Source organism: Alligator sinensis, unplaced genomic scaffold (assembly GCF_000455745.1).
Source record: "Alligator sinensis unplaced genomic scaffold, ASM45574v1 scaffold165_2, whole genome shotgun sequence".
Classification (NCBI taxonomy): Eukaryota; Metazoa; Chordata; order Crocodylia; family Alligatoridae; genus Alligator; species Alligator sinensis.
Window position 1 is genome coordinate 911,787 of NW_005841965.1, and position 20,419 is coordinate 932,205.

The 20,419-nt window shown below is 38.7% G+C and overlaps 1 protein-coding gene across 1 annotated transcript in view; it reads right to left on the reverse strand.

Moving 5' to 3' along the window:
* Window positions 1-20,419, reverse strand: part of ANO3 (anoctamin 3) — a 462,814-nt gene that overhangs the window by 77,507 nt on the left and 364,888 nt on the right. Inside the window, 4 exon segments of the mRNA XM_006020701.3 lie at window positions 2,472-2,527; window positions 4,445-4,551; window positions 6,178-6,309; window positions 16,851-16,895. Of these exon segments, the coding sequence (XP_006020763.1) occupies window positions 2,472-2,527; window positions 4,445-4,551; window positions 6,178-6,309; window positions 16,851-16,895 (340 nt within the window).

Sequence of the window (20,419 nt, forward strand, 5' to 3'; positions counted from 1 at the left end):
GTGGGGGGGTGTGTGTGTGTGTGTGTTGTTTTGTTAGTTTAGAGTGTATGGGCAGGCCTTGCAGGCCATGAGCCCAGGCCTTGTCCATGAGGCCCAGATATCCGGGCGTACCTGTACATGCTCTTTACTAGCTCCGAGTGATCATCCACCCGGGAATAAATGTCTCTTAAAAAAGTCTTTCTTTCTTTCTCCCGCTCTCTCTTCCTTTCCCTCCCCCTCCTCTGTTTTTCCACAGAAAAGTATAAGGCTAGTAACATTCACATTGGAGTGAACTTGCTGTGTCAAATAGGTTTAAAATAAAGCAAAAAAAATTCTAATCCCCAGTGCCTGTCATACTGCAATTCCAATAAAGTAATTGCTTGCTAATACGATTTCATTAGGATAATAGTTTGTAATCTACTTAAGGACAGTCATTTTACACTACAGAAAGAAACATATCGGGGAGAGTAGAAGTGGGAGTGTGTCATTATAAAGGAGAGAAAAAGCTTTCACAGATAGGAACTTTTTTTTCTTCTTGTGGAATGTTTAGCACTCCTCTAAAGTCAATAATATCTGTAGGGATAACTACAGTATTCTGAATGGTATGTCTAGAAGGAATATTGAACAGGCTGTGCATGGGCCAGATGTGTCCTATAGGAGGTGAATTTCCAGCCCCCGGGTTCCCACCCCAGTACTGCTCCCTCCATTTGTTCTGGTTATAGCAGCACTAGGTCTCTGGAAGCACCTATATACATGCCAGCCTTCTGCTCTGACATGTGCTAATTAGCACACGTTGGAGCAGACTGGACTAATTGAGTCTGCTGGAGCATGTTAATTAACATGCTCCAGCAGTCTCTGTATCACATCTATTCAGCAACCTTGTACTTCAAAATGGTGGCATGGGCACTTTAAAGTTTATCAAATGAGCTTTAGTTCAAGTGCCCCTGCTGCCATTTTGAAGCATGCGATGCTAAATAGACATGACTACAGGCACTTTAATTAGAGTGGCTCTGAGAGCTGCTCTAATTAAGCACCCTGCCCCCCTCCTACCCTGGAGCACAGGGTCCCACTTTCTCCTCTATCTTTCACTTTCTGACTCTGCCCAAAGAGCATGGTGGGGCAGGGTGGCCTAAACTCCTGGGGGGAATTAGTGGCCCAGAGATCCCACATGGCATGGTGAAGCAAGAGAGCCCCTGGTCAGGGAGCTGAGGGTGGAACCAATATGTTTACTTGCATACATAGTGCAGCAAAGAAACGGTGTCTGCACAACAGGCAGCTCAGGAGGTCTGTGGCTTGTTTTTGTGTGGCTTGCATAGTGTGCAGCCCCTGCTGATGTTGCCCATGTGGTGTGAAGCCTTTGGCCACTTGAAAGTTGGACAGTCCTGGTCTAGAATACTCCTACATTATCTCTTCCTAAGTAGTATTAATGTAAAATAAAGAATTGCACTCAACAAGTGGGTAGGTTCTTTGAAATCACTTATTTGAAACACACTATGGTGTCACACATCTTCAAGTAAACCAGCTTAATGACTCAGACTCTTAAATCAACCTGCTACAAATTAACTAATCATGACATGGTACTCAATGTAAAGTCTTGCACTTCTTGTATAAGATAGCCAAAGATGTATTTCTTATATCTCTTAATAAAACCATTAAGTGTTTTATTGAAGCCCTGTGAAATTTAAGGATGTCTTTTAATTGATTTCAGTGAAAATTAGATTAGGTCCTTAATCTACTAAAGAGATCATCTTAAAGAAAAAGTTCTCCACGGCTAGAAGAAAATTGTTTACATTTGAAATGTCAGCACTTTCCACTTTGTTGATCCAGAGTCCAGCCTAATAGTAAACAGAACATTTTGTATAGAGTATAAACAATAATTTTGAGCAACTAATTCAATCAATTTATGTCAGTAGTGTTGAACCAGATCAGTCCATGGAACCATGCCATCTGACTTGTGGGGCTCCCTTCAGGTCTGGAAATTTGGCAGAGTGATGGTAATTAATGCTGCCACTTCTCCCATACCACCATATTTCCAAGCCCCAATGCCAGATGAAATGGTCCTATATTGAAGACTGGGTCAAGGCTGGGGCTGGGGCCTGATCAGGCACACAGCAGGCCAGGGCCTGATTCAGTGTGCAGGGCTCTAACTGGATTGGGCCCACAGATCAATCCCATGCACTGGATTTGGCCCAAAGCCCAGCGCCACACTACTTACCTAGTCCACAGCCCACAAAGTGGGCTATTTTATATGATTTTTTAACAATTCCACAGGAAATGTCCATTTAAAAAATATACTGTAATTTGGAAAGCTATTGCTCTATACTAGATGAGAGAGAGAGAAGATAAGCATTATACATAAAAGTCTGAGTAGTGTTTTTTTTTAAAGAAGTATTATAAAGCAAAATATAAATGTAAAGTAGCATCTCAAATCATTAGACTAAATGTAATTTTTAAATACAAAGCTTAAAGGTAAATTAAATTAAACAAGGTACCTCATGTGGTGGAAATGCAGCCTCATAAGTTCCATTATTGAGAAGCCTATTGATACCTAGGCAGAAAAGAAAATGACCAGTGATTGACAGGCCAGGGGCAGAAGTGGCAGGCCAGATGACCCAGAGAGACATATCTGCCCAGGACCTGAAGCAAGGGTGGCAGTCTGGCCTTATGAGCTGCAGGAAGCAGAGCTCCAGGGATGAGTGGGACCAGATCAGGCAAAGAAGAAGGACTCAGGGAAACTGCAGGAAGCCTCTGAACCATCAAGCTGTCAACAATAAATACTTTGGGGTCTTGCATGGTAGTTTTGCCATGGTTTGGTCTTAACCCACAATGGACAACCTTTTGTTTGAAAGCAAATGCTCAAATCTTTTTGTTTCTATTTAAATACTGGAGGACTAGATTGTGGCTGTAGGGGTAGAGGAGACCACAAAGAAAGGTGGGTGCACCCCAGGTCCTAGACCCTTTGAAGGGTCTAGAACTGCTGTTAGTGGAAGGGCTGCAGTGTCAGACAGCAAACACTGGAGCTGAGGAGCCCAGATAGTGGATGTCAGGCAGAGGAGTCCAGCTTGAATAAAGTGGGTCAAGGTCAGGGGGCCTTAGCCCAGACAAGGACCTAACATCCCCCGCCCCCCCCTGTTGAATCATAACATCAAGGCATGAAAAGAAAGACAATAAGGTGGGACTCTGGGAGGCCAGAGGGGACCAGCAAGGTGGGGGCCAGGCAGACAGCAGGGGTTGGGGGTGACTTTGCTACACCAGTGCTGGACCTACTACAGCTTCCTACACCTACTACTACTCTTCCTCTGATAATAAATGAAGGTTTTACAGACATAGGAAGGATTACTTCTTTATAAGGTTGATCTTCGCAAGGCATAAAGTCAATATAGGTACACTCTATAGCAAGGAATGTTATGTATGGTCACTTGAGGTATTCTGTTAACCCATTTCAGTCTACCTTTTCAACCTTGCCTTTTTCAGTTATAGGCTCCAACAGAGCTCAGGCGCAATCACCTTGAATGAACAACAACCATTGCAGAATGAACAAATACAAAGGCATAATTTCTTTTGCACATCTCACCCCATATTTTGTACAACTGAACTGCAGCAGAGAATGTGATGGACCAGACTAAATTAGGATCAAAATTGCACACACACAATCTCTCTCTCTCTGAGGAAATATAAAAGCTAGGATTCTTATACTGATATCAATTTATTCCTATTTCACATATTCACATTACACTTTCTTCCAGAAGTTAGACTTTCAGATGTAGATCAAAAAATATAGTACATTCAATGTGAATAAGTTAATGTTAGCATAAAATTCTGTGTTCTCTGATATTTTGATTTAAGTGTGTATATGCTAACATTTATAGCCAATAGATTTGGCTTTTGTCTTCAGTTAGCATTGAGAGGAAACTGAACAAATGCTTTGGCAAAATCCAGAATGTGTGTATAAAAACACTTCTTTTTCAATACGAAAAAAGTTAATTACCAGTGTCAATGTGGCAGCTTCTAATGTCCTCTAAAATTAATAGTGTTAAACATATTTAACATATATTTTTAAATATAAAGAAAGCAGGATATTGTACTGTATCTTTTGAATTATATCACCAGTTAATCAGAATTGAACTTTTAAAAACATGTGGTATGATGAATATTAATGTATTGGGGCAGGAGCTACTTAAATTTAGCATTTAGGGCAACATTGCATATATTCACATAAAGACTTTCAACAGCTACCAAAGAAAACAAATATACCACTTCCCAATGAACAATCTGGTAATGAATTGATTATAATGTTCAATCAGCTGTCATTGATTGAGTAAATTAATCTATCAGTGCTGTAAATTTTCACACCGTTTATCCCATAAATACTTTTCCGAAGGTTTAGATGTAAGGTATTTAATAGTCCTCATAACCCCCAACTGACGGAGAATAATTATCATAAACATAATAAAAGAACTCTTACCCATTTTTGACTTTCCATCTTCATACTTTGTTCTCTGTAGCATGTGGTGCACTATTCTACTCCTTGTGGAATTGCTGAAGAAGCTGTCTTTGTTGTTGATTGTAAAGCTGTTAAAATGATTGATGCTTTCTTAATATTGAAAAAGGTATGCAGTTCTCAAAGAACATCTACCCAACAGTTTATTTTTACAGTATTGTACACATATAGTGGTACTTCATGAATTTCCATGAGATATAAGGTTTTATATCTCCAAAGCACCCAAAACATCTCTCAGGCTTTAGCGAAGTATGTAACTGTATGGATCAACAACTCAAATTTTCTGACGGGACAATGAACCCAATGGTCAAGACCTACATCTTTTATAATTTGGAATGTGTCCTTTCTGGGGTGGTAACATTGGAATATTGTCACCATAAGGATCCAGGGAATATTCAGGAAGCAGTTTTTCTCTCTCTCTCTTTTGGTGACATATTTTACTGAACTAACCACAGAGATGGCAGAGATCATGGAGAAGCTAGGAGGCACAAAATACCTTTCCCTGTGTTAGGTCTTGATGTCCAACTTGTAAATACCATGGACCAAATAATGGGAAGTATTTAGCAGTATCAAATCCAGCCAACATAATTGGAAGGTAAGAATACTCAGCACAATCCTGCCTCCTAAAACTACTAAAGAGCCCTTCACCAAAAGACATCTTTCTGCAACGTAGAACTGGAATATTAGCTCTACTCCACCCACTCACCGATCCTGCATACAGTTGTGGATAGCCAGGCACAAATTAGAGCAGTCTTTGGGCTTCTTTAACTTTTGCAGGGATTGGGCAAATCTCTAGACGGCTGCAGGTTTTCGGAAGCAAAATGATCATGAATAACCATCTTTTCTTCCTTAATGCTGAGGCACATAAAGTACTTCTCTAAAACCCCTCTACTTGAGCCATGTCTAAAAAATAAAAAAAGTCACCAAAAATAAAAAAACCCACGTAGGAATACTTTGGCCCTTAAACTAGTCTAATACCACATGGGCTAGTACAAAGCAGGGGTTATAAATTCCAATTATAGAACATTCCATATGACTTTGTTCCTATGCTATATAACTGACATGACTGAACTTCTTGTTTCTAGACAAGAGAACTTAAGGTTTAATTCTAATTTACCAAATAAAAAGAAATGAAAAAATTGTCTCAGTGGTTTATAAACTCATTTTAAAGTTATGCCATGTTGAACTATTTTATGGTAGAGCAAAAATAGAGACAACATATTGTTTAGACCAGATGTATGTTTAGTTTTTCGGTAGCATATGGAGGACAAAGGATTATTTATATAATGGAGGTAGATGCAAGTTACATACAAAACTGATTAAAAATCCAGTGCCTGATTTAAGCTTGCTCGAAGGGATCTCCTTCTGTTTGAGATGAGGAAATGCTTCCAAATTTAGTTTAGCTGTTATAATCAATATTACATAAAAAGAAACCTGGGTGGATTTGCATTGGTAATGTAGGAGGAAGTAAATCCCTGTTAGAGCCCGTATTTCCCCGTAACCAACTGAATAGCTGTTTACAGAAGCTACTGGTAATATTCAAAACCAGAATTTGGCCCAGCAAGAAAATCAGCAGAAAATCCCAGACCTGATACTAGGCACTAGTCAGTGACCATCTGTTAATGACTGTCTTTCTGTTACACACTAAGAAGAAATGTAAAAACTATCCATGTGGATCTCTGGGACACAGCACTTACTGGTGTATACGTGCACGGCTAAATGGTGCTGTGTAACAATCTGTCTCTTCCAGGTCAGGAAGTGCCTCCTTGTCCAGCTTCATTGGATTTCTGGGCAACCAGCTTTTCAGTTCCCTCATGTTCCTCTGCAAACTGGGACAATGACATGTTAGGTTTTCATTATGTTCTCAATTTCATGTGGCTTTAATTACCATTGTATGTTATACATATTCAGTTAGATGACACCAAAACTGAAGGTGGAAAGAAAGTAATTATGCATTTTTTCATTTGACTCTAAATTACCAAAATAAGCTAGTACTTTTGTTATTTGTGGCCTATCTTCTACATTTTACCCAGGCAGGATTCCCACTGCCAATAATAGGATTTTTTTTGCCTAAACAATGATTACAAGATTTGGCTCACTGAAAATACACTTCAAAAGACAGTAGTAATTTAGTACTAGAGAAGTTGTCTGGCTGAGTCACAGTTTCATCCACTAAAGGCTTTTTTTGGCTCAGTATTTTACCTCTTACTCATGAACTACTTAAATACTGGTCTAGCCCTTAATCAGTCATGTAGATACAATCCCTTTAGATACCCAAGAAACAAAATTACTTCCTTTAAATTGAGAATTAAACATATCATTATTCACTGCATTTCTGTAAATTACGATCATTATCATTAATTAAACCTTCATTTGTAGAACTCTATCAAAGTGTATAATTCTATATTTAGTCTCAGACCAAGGATCATCATAAATCAAATAAAAAAAGAAACATACTTTAGGGCAAAAGATATAACATTGTTATACAGTCAATGATGAGACAAAAATGAGATAGCTTTATTTGTGATTTGTCTAGAAATTAAGGTTATCACAAAAGCATGACACAGTCCTGATGCCCCTACTCAAGACTTTTTATGCCTGACATTGGAAATTTGCCTAAAAAGGCTGACAGAATTGATTTGTAAACAAATTGGAAAGGTCAAGTAGGTAATCTAATCTACTTATTTTGCTGGCCAGTGCCAGCAATTCTTTTTTGATTTGTCTGATCCTACATTCCTTACATACCCAAATTTTCTTCCCAGTAAGGTAAATGGAAAATTTGGATTTTCAAGAAACAATGGGTTTAGACAGAGTTATGAGAAAACACCAAGCTGTATTATGCCTTTGGAGGCATGGCTCACTCTCAGAGACACCCTAACTACATGCAAATGTCCCACAAAACAGTGGAAGCTTGATCAAATCTACAATGGAATATCTTCCAGGTGAGTTGAGACCTGAATTTCCTGTAGAGATGTACAAATTATCTCTGTACTTTATCTCTACAAAAAGATTCAAAGGCACAAATCTTCACTCGAGCCTTAACTTCCTTATTTATACTCATAGTTGAGCTGATGATTGGGTATAGTAGTTAGCAGTCCAACTACTTGGAATGAACCCACTTTTTGATTATAGAAGTATAGATGAGGACACAAATTTTACCTTAGTAGATGGTGCTCGTAAAGCAAGAACATCCATAGAAACACCTGACCTCTAATTATCCAGCAAATAAACAAATTAAAGTAAGTAAATAAGCACTACTTTTATATAGAAGTGTGCCCATTTGCTATTTAGAATCCTACAATTTAGACTTACATGCAAATTAAGTAATTTGCAGTTAGCAGTTAAAGTTATACAGAAAAATTTTGCATCTGCTATGAAAATAGTCCCATGAAGTTAAGATGAAATAAAATTGGAATATTATGGTGACTGATGAAAAAGCTTATTTTAAATTTGTACCAGGCTACACAAGGAGAACATTCAGGCCTTTCCATAACATACCATTTTAAGGGACTTCAAGAGAAAGAGAAAGAGAAAGAGAAAGCTTTTCTAGATGAAACTGAAGCATGAGCCCTTCAATCCAATTACATATTAACTCATCAAAAGAAGTGTAGGTGGAGCTTTTCAGAAAAGCTAAATAGCTTAGGTGGAGCACTGTGCTAAGGTGGTTAAGCTGTTCATGGTATCCAAGTCACTGAGCCATGTACATATATCATAAGTATTTACATGTATAAATCTCTGAAGGATGAGCTCACAACATTTTATTTTTCAGATTAGTTTGTCACCTAGAAAAGATTTAGTGTGCTTCTAATATATTTCTGCAGGAAGTCATCCAAGCTGTACATTAAATATAGCATTCCAAGACTAGTTTTGAGAACAGGCCTGACCTACCTCTCACTTACAGCATCACCATTAACATTAAGAGTCACCCATGATTTATAGTTCTGAAAGAGGAGACTCAAAACAACGGACTTCAGAACCTGATCCAGCACCCCAGCAAGTTAGACCTTTGACTTTTGTCATTAAGGATTATGTTAGGTCTCTATAGTACTTTAACATATATGAAATGAAAATTCTAAAAATCTTACAAAAGCTCCATGACATTTGTTAGCTTATGCTAATTAGGCAGCTGTGCAAAACTGGTATCTAATTGGTAGTGTACTTCAGGGATGTGACACTATCAGGTATTAAGCCTTCTGGGCCAAGAAATCAAATTATGTTCATAAAGCAGAAACACAATACAGTTCTCAGGCAGGTGTGTTTCTTACCTCTTTCAGCCAAACATATGGTCCAATTTGCCATCCTTATACAGTCAGTATCTTAGTCTAAGAGTTCCTTCTGTTGTAGTTCCAATGGGATTAATTTTTTAATAAACTTGTCTAAGTGTGTAGCCTTCATTTTTCTTTTCTTGTAGACATAGATTTTTGTTTGTTTGTTTGTTTGTTCAAAGCATAAAAATTATCTATCAATCGTAGAAAAAGTGTAGGAGCACCATAGAAGGAAGAGGGCAGGAAAGGAGGGTTAAATGTTTTAAGGTTCCTTCCCCTTCTCCGTTTTTAATTATTTTTTCTACAAGACTGAAAAACTGGAAGATTGAGGGTTTTGTTTAATCTTGAGACAATACAGAAAACTGTCTTTTTATTTTACACTCATAGCTGCTCCTTTGAACCAACATGTGAAGTCAAGCACAGACTTTGAATAAAATGGAAATGAAAGCCATATTATATTTTCTTTTTTTTTCTACAGTGAAAATGTCATTCAATCAAAAATAAAATCTTTTTTTTTTCTTGAATCACTTCTGGCTGATCACCCCAAAACTTGGTGACTTCAGAGAGAGCAAAATGTGTCAACTCAAAACCATATTCTCCAATGTGAAAAAAAACCTGAACAACCTACATCTTTTTGTGGCTCAGCCTGATGCTCAGCCAAAGAAGAAATGGAAGATTTCTGGCATTTTCATTCAAGATGTTATTCAGTTTCAGATAAATTACTCTTTTATGGATTGTCAGTGTTCAGGATGAATGAATAGGGTTAGCAAACAGGGTAGTTTACAAGAAGTTTGCTAGGAACAAGAGGAGAAAGAGGAATGGGAAGAGGAAAAGAAGCCAGGCACCAGATCCTGCTCCAGGAATGGAAGTGAGCCAGGGCTGCCTGTGTGTTTGACTTGCTGTTTGTTTGGTGAACTGTGTGTTTGTTAATGTGCTTTGAGCAGCTGGGAGTGCTGCTACCTGAGCAATTGCTGTTTATGCCTGATGAAAACCCTAGCAAGGGGGTGGAGTCATTCCAGCTCAGCAGGGTATAAAATAAGACTCTCTGAGGACCAGAGAGCAAATAAACAGGGGCAGCAAACAAAGCAGTTTGCTGGGCAGTTTGCAGGTCAGTTTGCTGCCAGTGTCCAAGTGAAGGGTCCGGGCAGGAGCAAATGCATCTTGCAGATCAATGCATGGCTGTACAAATGGTGTTGCCAGCAGGGCTTTGGCTTCTTCAGCCATGGGATATTGTTCCAAGAAGAAGAAATGGGGTCCATTTGACAAAAAGAGGGAAGAGAATCTTTGCAGACAAGCTCACTAACCTAGAGAGGAGGTTTAAGCTAGGTTTGTTGGAGACCAAAGCTCTGAGGTAAGTGGAGAAACAGGTGACCTGAAGGAAACACAAGCATGAGGGGGCAACAGGGGAGACCTTCTCATTCTTGAGAAAGGGCAATCGGCTTATTACCTCAGGTGTCTGTACATGAATGCATGGAGTCTGGGCAACAAACTGGAAGAATTGCAAGTCCTTACATAGTCACACAGCTATTTCATTGGAATAACAGAGACTTGGTGGGATAGCTCGCATGACTGGAGTATTAGAATGGATGGGTATAAACTGTTCAGAAAAACAGGGAAGAGAGAAAAGGAGAAGGAGTTGCTTTCTATGTAAAATAGCTGTATGATTGCTCAGTATGAAACTAAAGATAGGCCTCTTGAAAATCTTTGGGCTAGGGTCAGAGGGGGATGAACAAGGGTGATGTCATGGTGGGTGTGTGTTACAGACCACCACACCAGGAAGATGAGGCTTTCTTTAAACAGCCAGTGGAAGCTTCCCAATCACAGGCCCTAGTTCTCATGGGAGACTTCAATCTCCCATGACATCTGTTGGGAGGGTAATACAGCAGTGCACAGGCAATCAAGGAATGCTGGAGAGTGCTGGAGACAACTTCCTGGTGGAAGTGTTGGAGAGGCCAACTAGGGGCCATTTTCTTCTTGATCTATCTGTTACTCACAAACAGGTGGGAAACATAGAAATGGATGGCACAAATTGGTGGGAAACATAGAAATGGATGGCAACTTGGGCTGCAGCAACCATGAGATGAATGAGTTCAGAATCCTGAGGAAAGGAAAAAAAGAGAGTATCAGAGTAAGTACCCTGGACTTCAGAAAAACAGACTTATATTTGCTCTAAGAACTGATGGACAGATCTTCTAGGTGGCTAGTCTGAGAGGGAAAGGAGTCCAGGAGAGCTGGTTGTATTTTAAAGAAACCTTACTGAGGATGCAGGAAAAAAACATCCTGATGCAGAGGAAGACTAGCAAATTTGGCAGATGACCAGCTTGTCTTGGCAAGGAACTCTTCAGTGAGCTAAAACACAAAAAGGGAGCATACAAAAAGTGAAAACATGGACAAAAGACTAGGGAGGAGTATAAACGTCTAGCTCAGGCATGCAAGGATGAAATCAAGAAGGCCAAAGTGCAATTGTAGTTGCAGGTAGCAAGGGACATGAAGAGTAACAAGGAGAGTTTCTACAAGTATGTCAGCAACAAGAGGAAGATCAGAGAAAGCATGGATCTCTTACTGAATGGGGCAGTGATAGATGATATAAAAAAGTCTGCCTTTTTTACCTTTGTCTTCATAGGCAAGGTCAGCTCCCAGACTACTGCATTTGGCAACACAGTTTGGGGAAGAGGTGAGCAGCCAACAGTGGGGAAAGAACAGGTTAGGGACTATTTAGAAAAGCTGGACGTGTACAAGCCCATTGGGTTGGATGCGATGCACCCAATGGTGCTGGGGGAGGTGGTTTTTGTAACTGCAGAGCCACGGGCCATTATCTTAAGTCATGGTGATTGGGGGAGGTCCTGGATGATTGGAAAAGGGCAAATATAGTGCCCATCTTTAAGAAAGGGAAGAAGGAGGACCTAGGAAACTACAACTCGATCAGCCTCACCTCAGGTCCCCAGAAAAATTATGGAGCAGGTCCTCAAGGAATCCATTTCTTAGTACTTGAAGGAAAAGATAATGATTGGAACATTTGGCATGGATTCACCAAGTGTAAGTCATGCCTGACCAACCTGATTGCTTTCTGTGATGAGCTGACTAGCTCTGTGGATGCAGGGAGAGCAATGGATATGATATACTTTGACTTTAAGCAAGGCTTTTGATACGGGATCCCAGAACATTTTTGAAAGCAAGCTAAGGAAGTATAGGTTGGATAAATGGACTGTAAGGTGGACACAAAATTGGCTGGGTCGTTAGTTCAAATGGTAATAATCAATGGCTCAATGTCTAGTTGGCAGCCGATATAAAGTGGAGTGACCCAAGAGTTGGTCCTGGGGCCAGTTTTGTTCAATATCTTCATCAATGACCTGGAAGTTTGGATGGAGTGCACCCTTAGCAAGTTTGCAGATGACATGAACCTGGGGAGAGTAGTAGATATGCTGGAGGATAGGGCTAGGATTCAGAGTGATCTAGACAAATCGGAGTATTGGACCAAAAGAAATCTCATGAGGTTCAACGAAGACACGTGCAAAGTCCTGCACTTGAGACTGAGAATTTCTTGTGAACTGCCAATTTCAACAGGCTGACTGACCAATCTGCCTATCAATGTAAGTAAAAGTTACAGGAACTATCTCTAAATGAGTAATTTTTGAAGTTGAGATTTTATGTGATAAAACAGAATCAGATATTTGTCAGGAAAGCAGAGTTTAACTACCCATGTTTTACTTCAATATGATGTTTTTAAAATCACAGCTCCCAGCCTGTTCCTAGCCCCAGCTCTGTGATTGCAGAGCTGGGTGGGGAAGAGGCTACCCTGTCCCCTTCATAACTTCAGGGATGGTGCTGGGAGACTCTTATCTCCCAGCATGAGCTCTGGGGTGGTGGGGCTCAGGCTGGGATACTCCCACCTCTGTTCCTTGGAACAAGTGCAAGTACAGTGGGGAGAAACTCAGGCTCTGCGAATCTCCCACATATGTTTTGATATTAATGCCAATTATGATATTAGATATATCTGCATTTTTCTCTCAATATTATCTGAGTCAGGACTCCCAGTGATGAAAGATTTGGTTTAGAATTACTAGACTTTTCAGTCCCCCATGCAAAATTAAAATTTTGTTCTGTAGTGGAATGAGTTGTAACAGTCAAGGGGCATATTAAAAGATTTCTGGCCATAATATCAGCCAAACATGTCTTCGTGGTCCATATCACTTCTCTTTTTAACATTCACAGGCAAATGTCTTGCTGTTAGTAGGGGGCAAAATTCTATTTAGTCATACCATCCATTACACCTGCATAACATCCAGCCCAAGTCATAAATGCCTTTCATGGGAGTTTTGGGCATTCATCATATGGGGAAAAAACAACAAAACAACAAACTAAATCAAAAAGGACATGTATTTAGGTGCCCCCATATACATGGAGGTGTTTAATTTTAGGGACAATATTTCACTTTTTAAAGTTTGCCTGTATTAGCTTTAAAGGTCAGTTATTCTGAAAGACTAGACCTAGATATTATTCTGCTTGCTAGACATCTAAGATGTAGCCACTGCTTAGTCCAAAAAATGCATCAGTCCTCAGACTGATGACTGTTCCACTCTGGAGGGTGCATAGCTCATTTATATTCCCATTGGACAGTAGCCTAAGTCTAATTAACTAAGAATCTTTTCAGGCCAAACTAGAAACATGTAAGGTATCTAACCATCTTTAGTATTTTTGTGATTGCTGTGTAGAATGGAGGAGAATCATGCTTGACAAATTCGAGGCCTAAACGTCACATAAGTGCCACTTATACATTTTTGAGGTGACACAGAATCTGGGCCTAGGCATCTCCAAAAGATGGGATTGTGATGGGATAGAGGGCCTTCCATATCCAAATTGAGAGTCTGAATCCAGACAAGGCTGTTAGGGTTTTTATAATTTAACAGAAGTGCAGGAGAATCTGTGTACCAATATCCAAAGCAGCTAAAATTAATTAGTACCACCCTCTGGCGCCGGGCCCTCTGGCGCCTCCAGCTTTTTGAGTAGCTGCACCCCTCTGGCACACAATCTTTTGGCCTCTCTGGGAGATTCTCCAGCCTCTTGAGTAACTGGGCCCTCTGGTCTCTCTGGTCCCTTGAGTAGCTGTGCCCCCTCTGGTGCCGGGCCCTCTGGCCCTTGTCTAGTTATGCTCTCTCTGGGCACTAATAAGGTCTCTGCACCTCCCCTTACAGTTTCATCCCAAACCTCTGATACAACAACAACACAAACATAAGCCCTCGGGCTATAACATAACACTAAGAATAAATGCAGCACTCTGCCCCTTTTAGAGGGCAAAGTGCTACCCCTAGGATAGCATGCCTCCTAGCCCCTTGTGAACTCCTGGAGTCTAACTGCTGTCAGAGGTAGCAAAACAGGCAGCAAAATGTCACAAGGTCACACTCTTGTGCAGGAGCTCTTTACCATGGCAGTTGCCAGAGAGAGTCAACTCCCTCCCAGCCCCAGCCCCGGGGCTTATATGTGCCCAGGGCCCTGCCTCCTTCCTGTCAGCTGACTACCTGCAGGTGCCAGCTAATTATCTCATTTAGTCTGTTGCTCAGGCACCCTGCAGCTGTGGAGATCTGCCTAGCCTGCAGGGCCCCTGGGCTAGGCTGCTTCTACCCTTAAAGGAGCACACACATCTTAGTGCCCCATGACTGTTAGGATTTCATGTTAAGAAGTTTTTAAAATATCAGATTAGTTGGCTGATTTCTCTAGTATTCTCAAAGTTAAATATTTATGTACTGAAATGTTCTCCGGGTACCTGGTAATAGATAATACCTATGTAATTATTTATATGGGAGTATTTATATATGAGTGATTTTATTTAGCTTAGTGACTTTTCTGCATTTTTGCATTAATATTTTGTACAACAATTTAAGTACTTCAAGATGTTTTGCAGTCTAGCTGTGCAAAACAGTGTCTTTTCCTAGCTTGAGTTTGGTAGCTAGCTTTAAGGAGGCATGGTAACTTTCAAAGTGATTATCTTAAAAAAAGGAAAATTGGCAGAATAAGTGTAAGGATTTGCAGTATGAATCCTTCAGATTTTAAAAAAGGCAGCAACAGAAATTACTTTGCTCAAAATTGGCTCTATGTCGCATTTGTCAACAATAGGCCCAAAGAGGACCCAAATAAGTTCTCAAAAAATTTGGGGCATCCATCTGTGTGTAAATTCACATAAAGGATTGTGAAAAACCCCTCATGATAAAAATAGTTCATTCATCAATTAGATATAAATACATAAACCAAATTAAAACACAAATCTCCAAATGATAACTTTATCATACAACTGGAAACAGTATAATGATTGATAGTACTGCACTTTTCCAAAATGTATATAAGCACTTACATTATACCTCTTCCAGTGTTGCAAATGAAAAACTGCATGCTACTTTTCTTGGACACAGTGGAGTGTTACTATGAATATACCTTGAATGTACAAAGCACCATAATTATGGCCAAACATGCTCCTTTAGGTCTTCAGGTGTATAGGTTGGTCTAAGGACATAGGCAGACAAGGTCTAATAAAAGATATCAAATTTACCCAAAGAACCTTGTCTGCCTTTAGGTCTTGGTACTTATCCAGTTATCCAGCTATTGCAACTCACGTGCTAAACAAAGCCATCATCAGTTCTGTAATCTTCCTGTGATCCAAGGCTGGTAAAAACAACTCCATCAGAGATGGCAATTCTGCTGTTATATTTTGTAATGGAAGATGACCCTGAAACCCTTTAATTCATTTTTTTTTTTAATTTTCTAGATTTTTCAGGTATCCTTTCCAGAATATTTCTCCCTCTCCATAGTTTTTCATCAAGGAAGGTTTTTGTAAAAACTTTTCTCTGATGTGAAAGTCTAAGTTTTTAACATTAAAGTTGCTTTATGCTTAACTCTTAATTAGCAGACTGATTTCATTGCATAACCTAGATATGTGTTACTAAATAGAACTGTCAATTCATTTAATATGCACAATATTGTTATTCTCAAGAGCCCCCAGAGGAATTCAGAATGAAAACAAAGTTTGTTTTTACAGCAAAGCCCTATAAATGTTGCCTTAGTATTAGAAAGCATTAATCACTTACATTCTTCATAATGTATAACAACATGAAGCAAGCATGTGCATGACTGGGGAGAAGAGAAAAGCAGTTGTAAATTTATATTATTATTTATTTCAAGCCAATATTACTTAATTTCTGGAAGTTCAAAATCAAACTTTGTTAGTTTTACATTAAAAAAAATATGTTTTCACGACCTTTTCAAGCTACCAATTAAAAAAAAATCAATTACTACATTAACTTTATGGGAAGTTATGAACATTCTGGCAGATTTTGCACTTTTGGAGACCCTAAAGTAGTAACAAGTGAGCTTAAACCAAATTTAGATATTTGCTCTGTACGTATTTTGATCAGCAACCAGGTTGTGGACCTAATGGTAGCAAGCTGTCATAGAAGCTTTTCATCTTCCATTTGAAATGTTCAATTCATGCCAATTAGAACACAGCTTCCCTGGTTCTTGCCGCAAGCAATTGCTTTGCATTGAAAATTAAATGTCAGAATGATTGAAGGGTGCCTAGGCCAGAAATACAGTTGAACCTTGCTAGTTCCAAAGAATCAAAGATGACATTTTATTGTTTGTATGTTAGTATAAACAAAAACTATTATTTGGAAAAAAAAATGTATGTTTTTATTAACACCAGATCCCACAACCACTTATATACCTGAATCAGCCTTGTTGCATATATTTGCATGCTCAAGTTACTACTTTGAACATAAGCATTTAGATTCAATTATTGCAATACTTGCTAGTAACTACTATTTTGTAAAGCAAGAAGTGTCTTGCTAATGAAAGGCCTCCCTACAATATGCCCCTAATATTCTCTTTTGCAAGATAAAAAAGACATTTTTGGGGGAGGATGAGAAATTTTGCATTTGCAAGGTGAGAATTAGCAAAGCTCTACTGTACTACATCATGTTAAAGTTAAATATTTTAGGGTATTATCTTTTAGTAGCCACTGTTTATATTTCTTTGAATAAATTTACAACTGCTAATATGGATTTTTTTTAGCAGGATGACTATTTGGCAAAGTTAGAAGCTATTCATCACCCACCAACCTGCCCATCGTTTTGCTCCTCCAGTCAGTGTAATAACATTTTTTCCTGAAAGAATAGCAGAAGAGATCTGAGAACAATCAAGTAAGAGACAGTTGAGAAGGACATACACATTATACAAGAACACTGAACATTTAATATCATGCATTTTACAGGTACAAAAAAAAGAGGGAAAATATTTTATAGGAAATTTGCATACAGCAAATTCATTAATATTTTCACTTGATGTATTCTAGTATTTTAAATGATTCATGAGACTTAAATTCAATTTTGATATAACATATCTATGCAAATTGAACTACAATGTTTCAAGTACAAAATTCTATTGAAGATAATGCAAGTTTATTTAAATATTAACGGCCTCACAAGGCCCTCATTTTTCATTCTGCAGGACTCATTTAAAAGATTACAAATTGTTTCAATTATGCCTTAATACCATGCACAGAGAGATTTCAATCTGTGTACAGGTCTCCTATGAATATCCATTGGCAAATAGGAAGCACAAGGCTCTAAGAATTAGCAAGTAGTAACTCAAACAAACAGTTTCTATATTTGTTTATTTTTCTCTCTGCTTTTTCTTAGGCACATTAAATTCTGAGGGAGGTAGGCCTGCAATTTTCCATGAAATATTCAGAGAACCGTTATACTTGAAATACTATACACATAGATTTGCTGCAGGATATTTTCCCTTTCCTGGATAAATATTCCCTCTCTGCCTCTCTATAACAAACTTTCAGGTTTACAGGTGTTTTAAGCTCATGATCCTGAAAATTAATTTATATGACTGGACTTTCCTTCTAGCTTAGAGCTGGACTGCAGTCAATGAGTTTAGCACAGTATAGATCAGTTTGCAGGGTTACAGTTTTACTTGGTTTGTAACAGATTCCCCAAGGAGCACAATTTACCTAGAGCTTTTACGCTATGAAAGAGAAATACTTTGTTTAGGATACTGTCATTTTAGAACTTAGAACAAATGGTTTTCAAATTATATTCAAGAAGTAATTTATCTCCATTCCACCTACATAAAAAAAAATATTTCAGTTCTGAATAATAAAAAGTGAGACCATTTTCAGATGATAACTACATGACCTACAACAGACCAAGAATATTGGGGAGGGGAGAGGGAAAACAATATACATGATTAATAGGGTCCACAGCTATTCATCTGGTAAATATTAAGGGTGCACGAGAGAGTATGTGATGTCTGGAAAGGAAATGTAGCCTAGAAAATGCTTAATCTTACATTTTTGTCCCAATCATAAAGAACTATGTTTCTGTTGGAAATGCTTAGGTACTTTGCAGCCTGATTTGTGATGCTCCTAAGCAAAGCTGCAAAGGAAACTGTGAAATCCATAAAAATTAAGAATACTTTTTGGCAGTTGTCATACTTTTTATTTTTTAATCATGGGTTCTCCATTACTTTTAATTCCCCTTAACTGCTGTCCTCAGATTGAGTCCAGCTGAGTTACAGATACATTCATTTTTTCCATGGAACAGTATTTTATATTTTCCATAAGATACTTTATGCATATGTAAAGAGGAACCTTGTTGCTTCAGTGTCAAGATTATATTGCAAAGTTTCTGCTTCTCTTCTATGCCTTTCCATCAGGCCACACATTTCTTTCTAACAGAACTCTCAAAATAGACCATTAAAACAAAAATCCCCATGAATGTATCAAATCATGATCAAACCCTTATATAAATCACAACAAGTTATATTGAAAAGTATGTTGTAAGTGGCAATAATTGCACACAGGTTTTTTGGTTGTTTTCTTTTTACCTTCAGATAATTTGCATTTTATATTAGATATAATATTACGCCAATTCAATGTCATATCTATCTATATGATATATATATCTCCTTTGTGGATTGTAGTGTCACACTGACTTCAGTGATGGTAGGCTCTGTATGTTGTATAAGTAGGTCCCTACTGATAAGTTTGACACCCCAGCTGTACCAGCTTTCCCCCTCACAGGTAGCATAACAATGAACTCTGCCCATTTTCCAGTAACATCTATCCACTCCACTCTATAGCAGTAGGGCAGTAGTCCACAGAAGTTTGTTCCCTGCTACATTATAATTCACCTACTGTCACTGAAGTCAGTGTGAAACTACAACCCACAAAGGATCACACCCAAATATATAACATGTCATATTATATATGAAATGTCAATATTATATATAATAGATTCATAGATGTTAGGGTCTGGAAGGGACCGCATGAGATCATTGGGTCCAGCCCCCCTGCACTTGGGCAGGAAAGACTGCTGGGGTCAGATGACCCCAGCAAGGTGTGCGTCAAAATGTTTTTTAAAGATCTCCAAGGTAGGTGATTGTACCACCTCTGGGAGGAGTCTGCTCCAGACCCTAGGCACTCAAATTGTAAAGAAGTTTCTCCTTCTGACCAATCTGAAATGATCTTCAAGCAGTTTGCGGCCATTGTTTCTTGTCTTTGCCTGGGATACCTTGGTGAACAGATGCTTCCCCAGGCCCTGATGTACACCCCTTATATACTTATAGGCTGCCACCAAATCCCCTCTAAGTCGTCTTTTCTCCACGCTGAACAGTCAGTCCCATGTCTTTCAGCCTAGTCTCATAAAACCTTCTCTCCAGGCCTATAATAATACATGTAGTCCTCCTTTGGATTCTCTCAAGCTTCTTCACATCCTTCCTGAAGTGCGGTGACGAGAACTGGACACAGTACTCCAGCTGTGGTCTCACCAAGGCTGAGTAGAGTGGGAGGATGACATCCTTAGTCTTGCTTGAGATGCTTGAGCAGATGCATGCCAGTATCTCATTTGCTCTGCCAGCTACAGCATCACAGTGGTGACTCTTGTTCATTCTGTGGTCACAACCCCCAGGTCTCTTTCACTTGTGGCACTGGCAAGCATGGTACCACTGAGCCTGTAAATGTGTCATGGATTATTTCTCCCCAGATGGAGCAGTTTACATTTCTCCATGTTAAACATCATCAGGTTTTAAGCATCATTCAAACATATGTTTAAAGTGGCAATAATTGTACACCTGTTTGTTTGGGTTTTTTTACCTTCAGATAATTTACATTTTTATATTATTTATTATATTGAAATTCCATATATACATATTATGTATTCAGGTGTGATCCTTTGTGGTGGCAGGTTCACATAGACTTCAGTGATGGTAGAAGCATTATAATGTAGTAGGGAGAGAAATTTCTGTGGTGCTACTACTCTACTGCTATATGAATAGAGTGGGGTAGAGGGATGTTACTGGAAAATGGGCAGAGTTCATTGATATACTACCTGTGGGGGGAAATCTGGTACAGGGGTGTCAAACTGATCAGCAGAGACCTACTTAAATTGCAGTTTTGTGATTTTTGAAGAAACTGCAAAAAATGGTAATCTCCGTGAAAAATGGCATTGCCTGCAATTTCCCAGGAAATCAACTAATAATAATAATAATACATAATAATAATAAATAATGTTAATAAACAAAATGATGTAATAAATAAATTATTTATTATGTAATATAATAAATAAATAAAATAATAAAAATAAAGTGTTAGCTCCCATGTGGGAGCCAGAAATTCCTG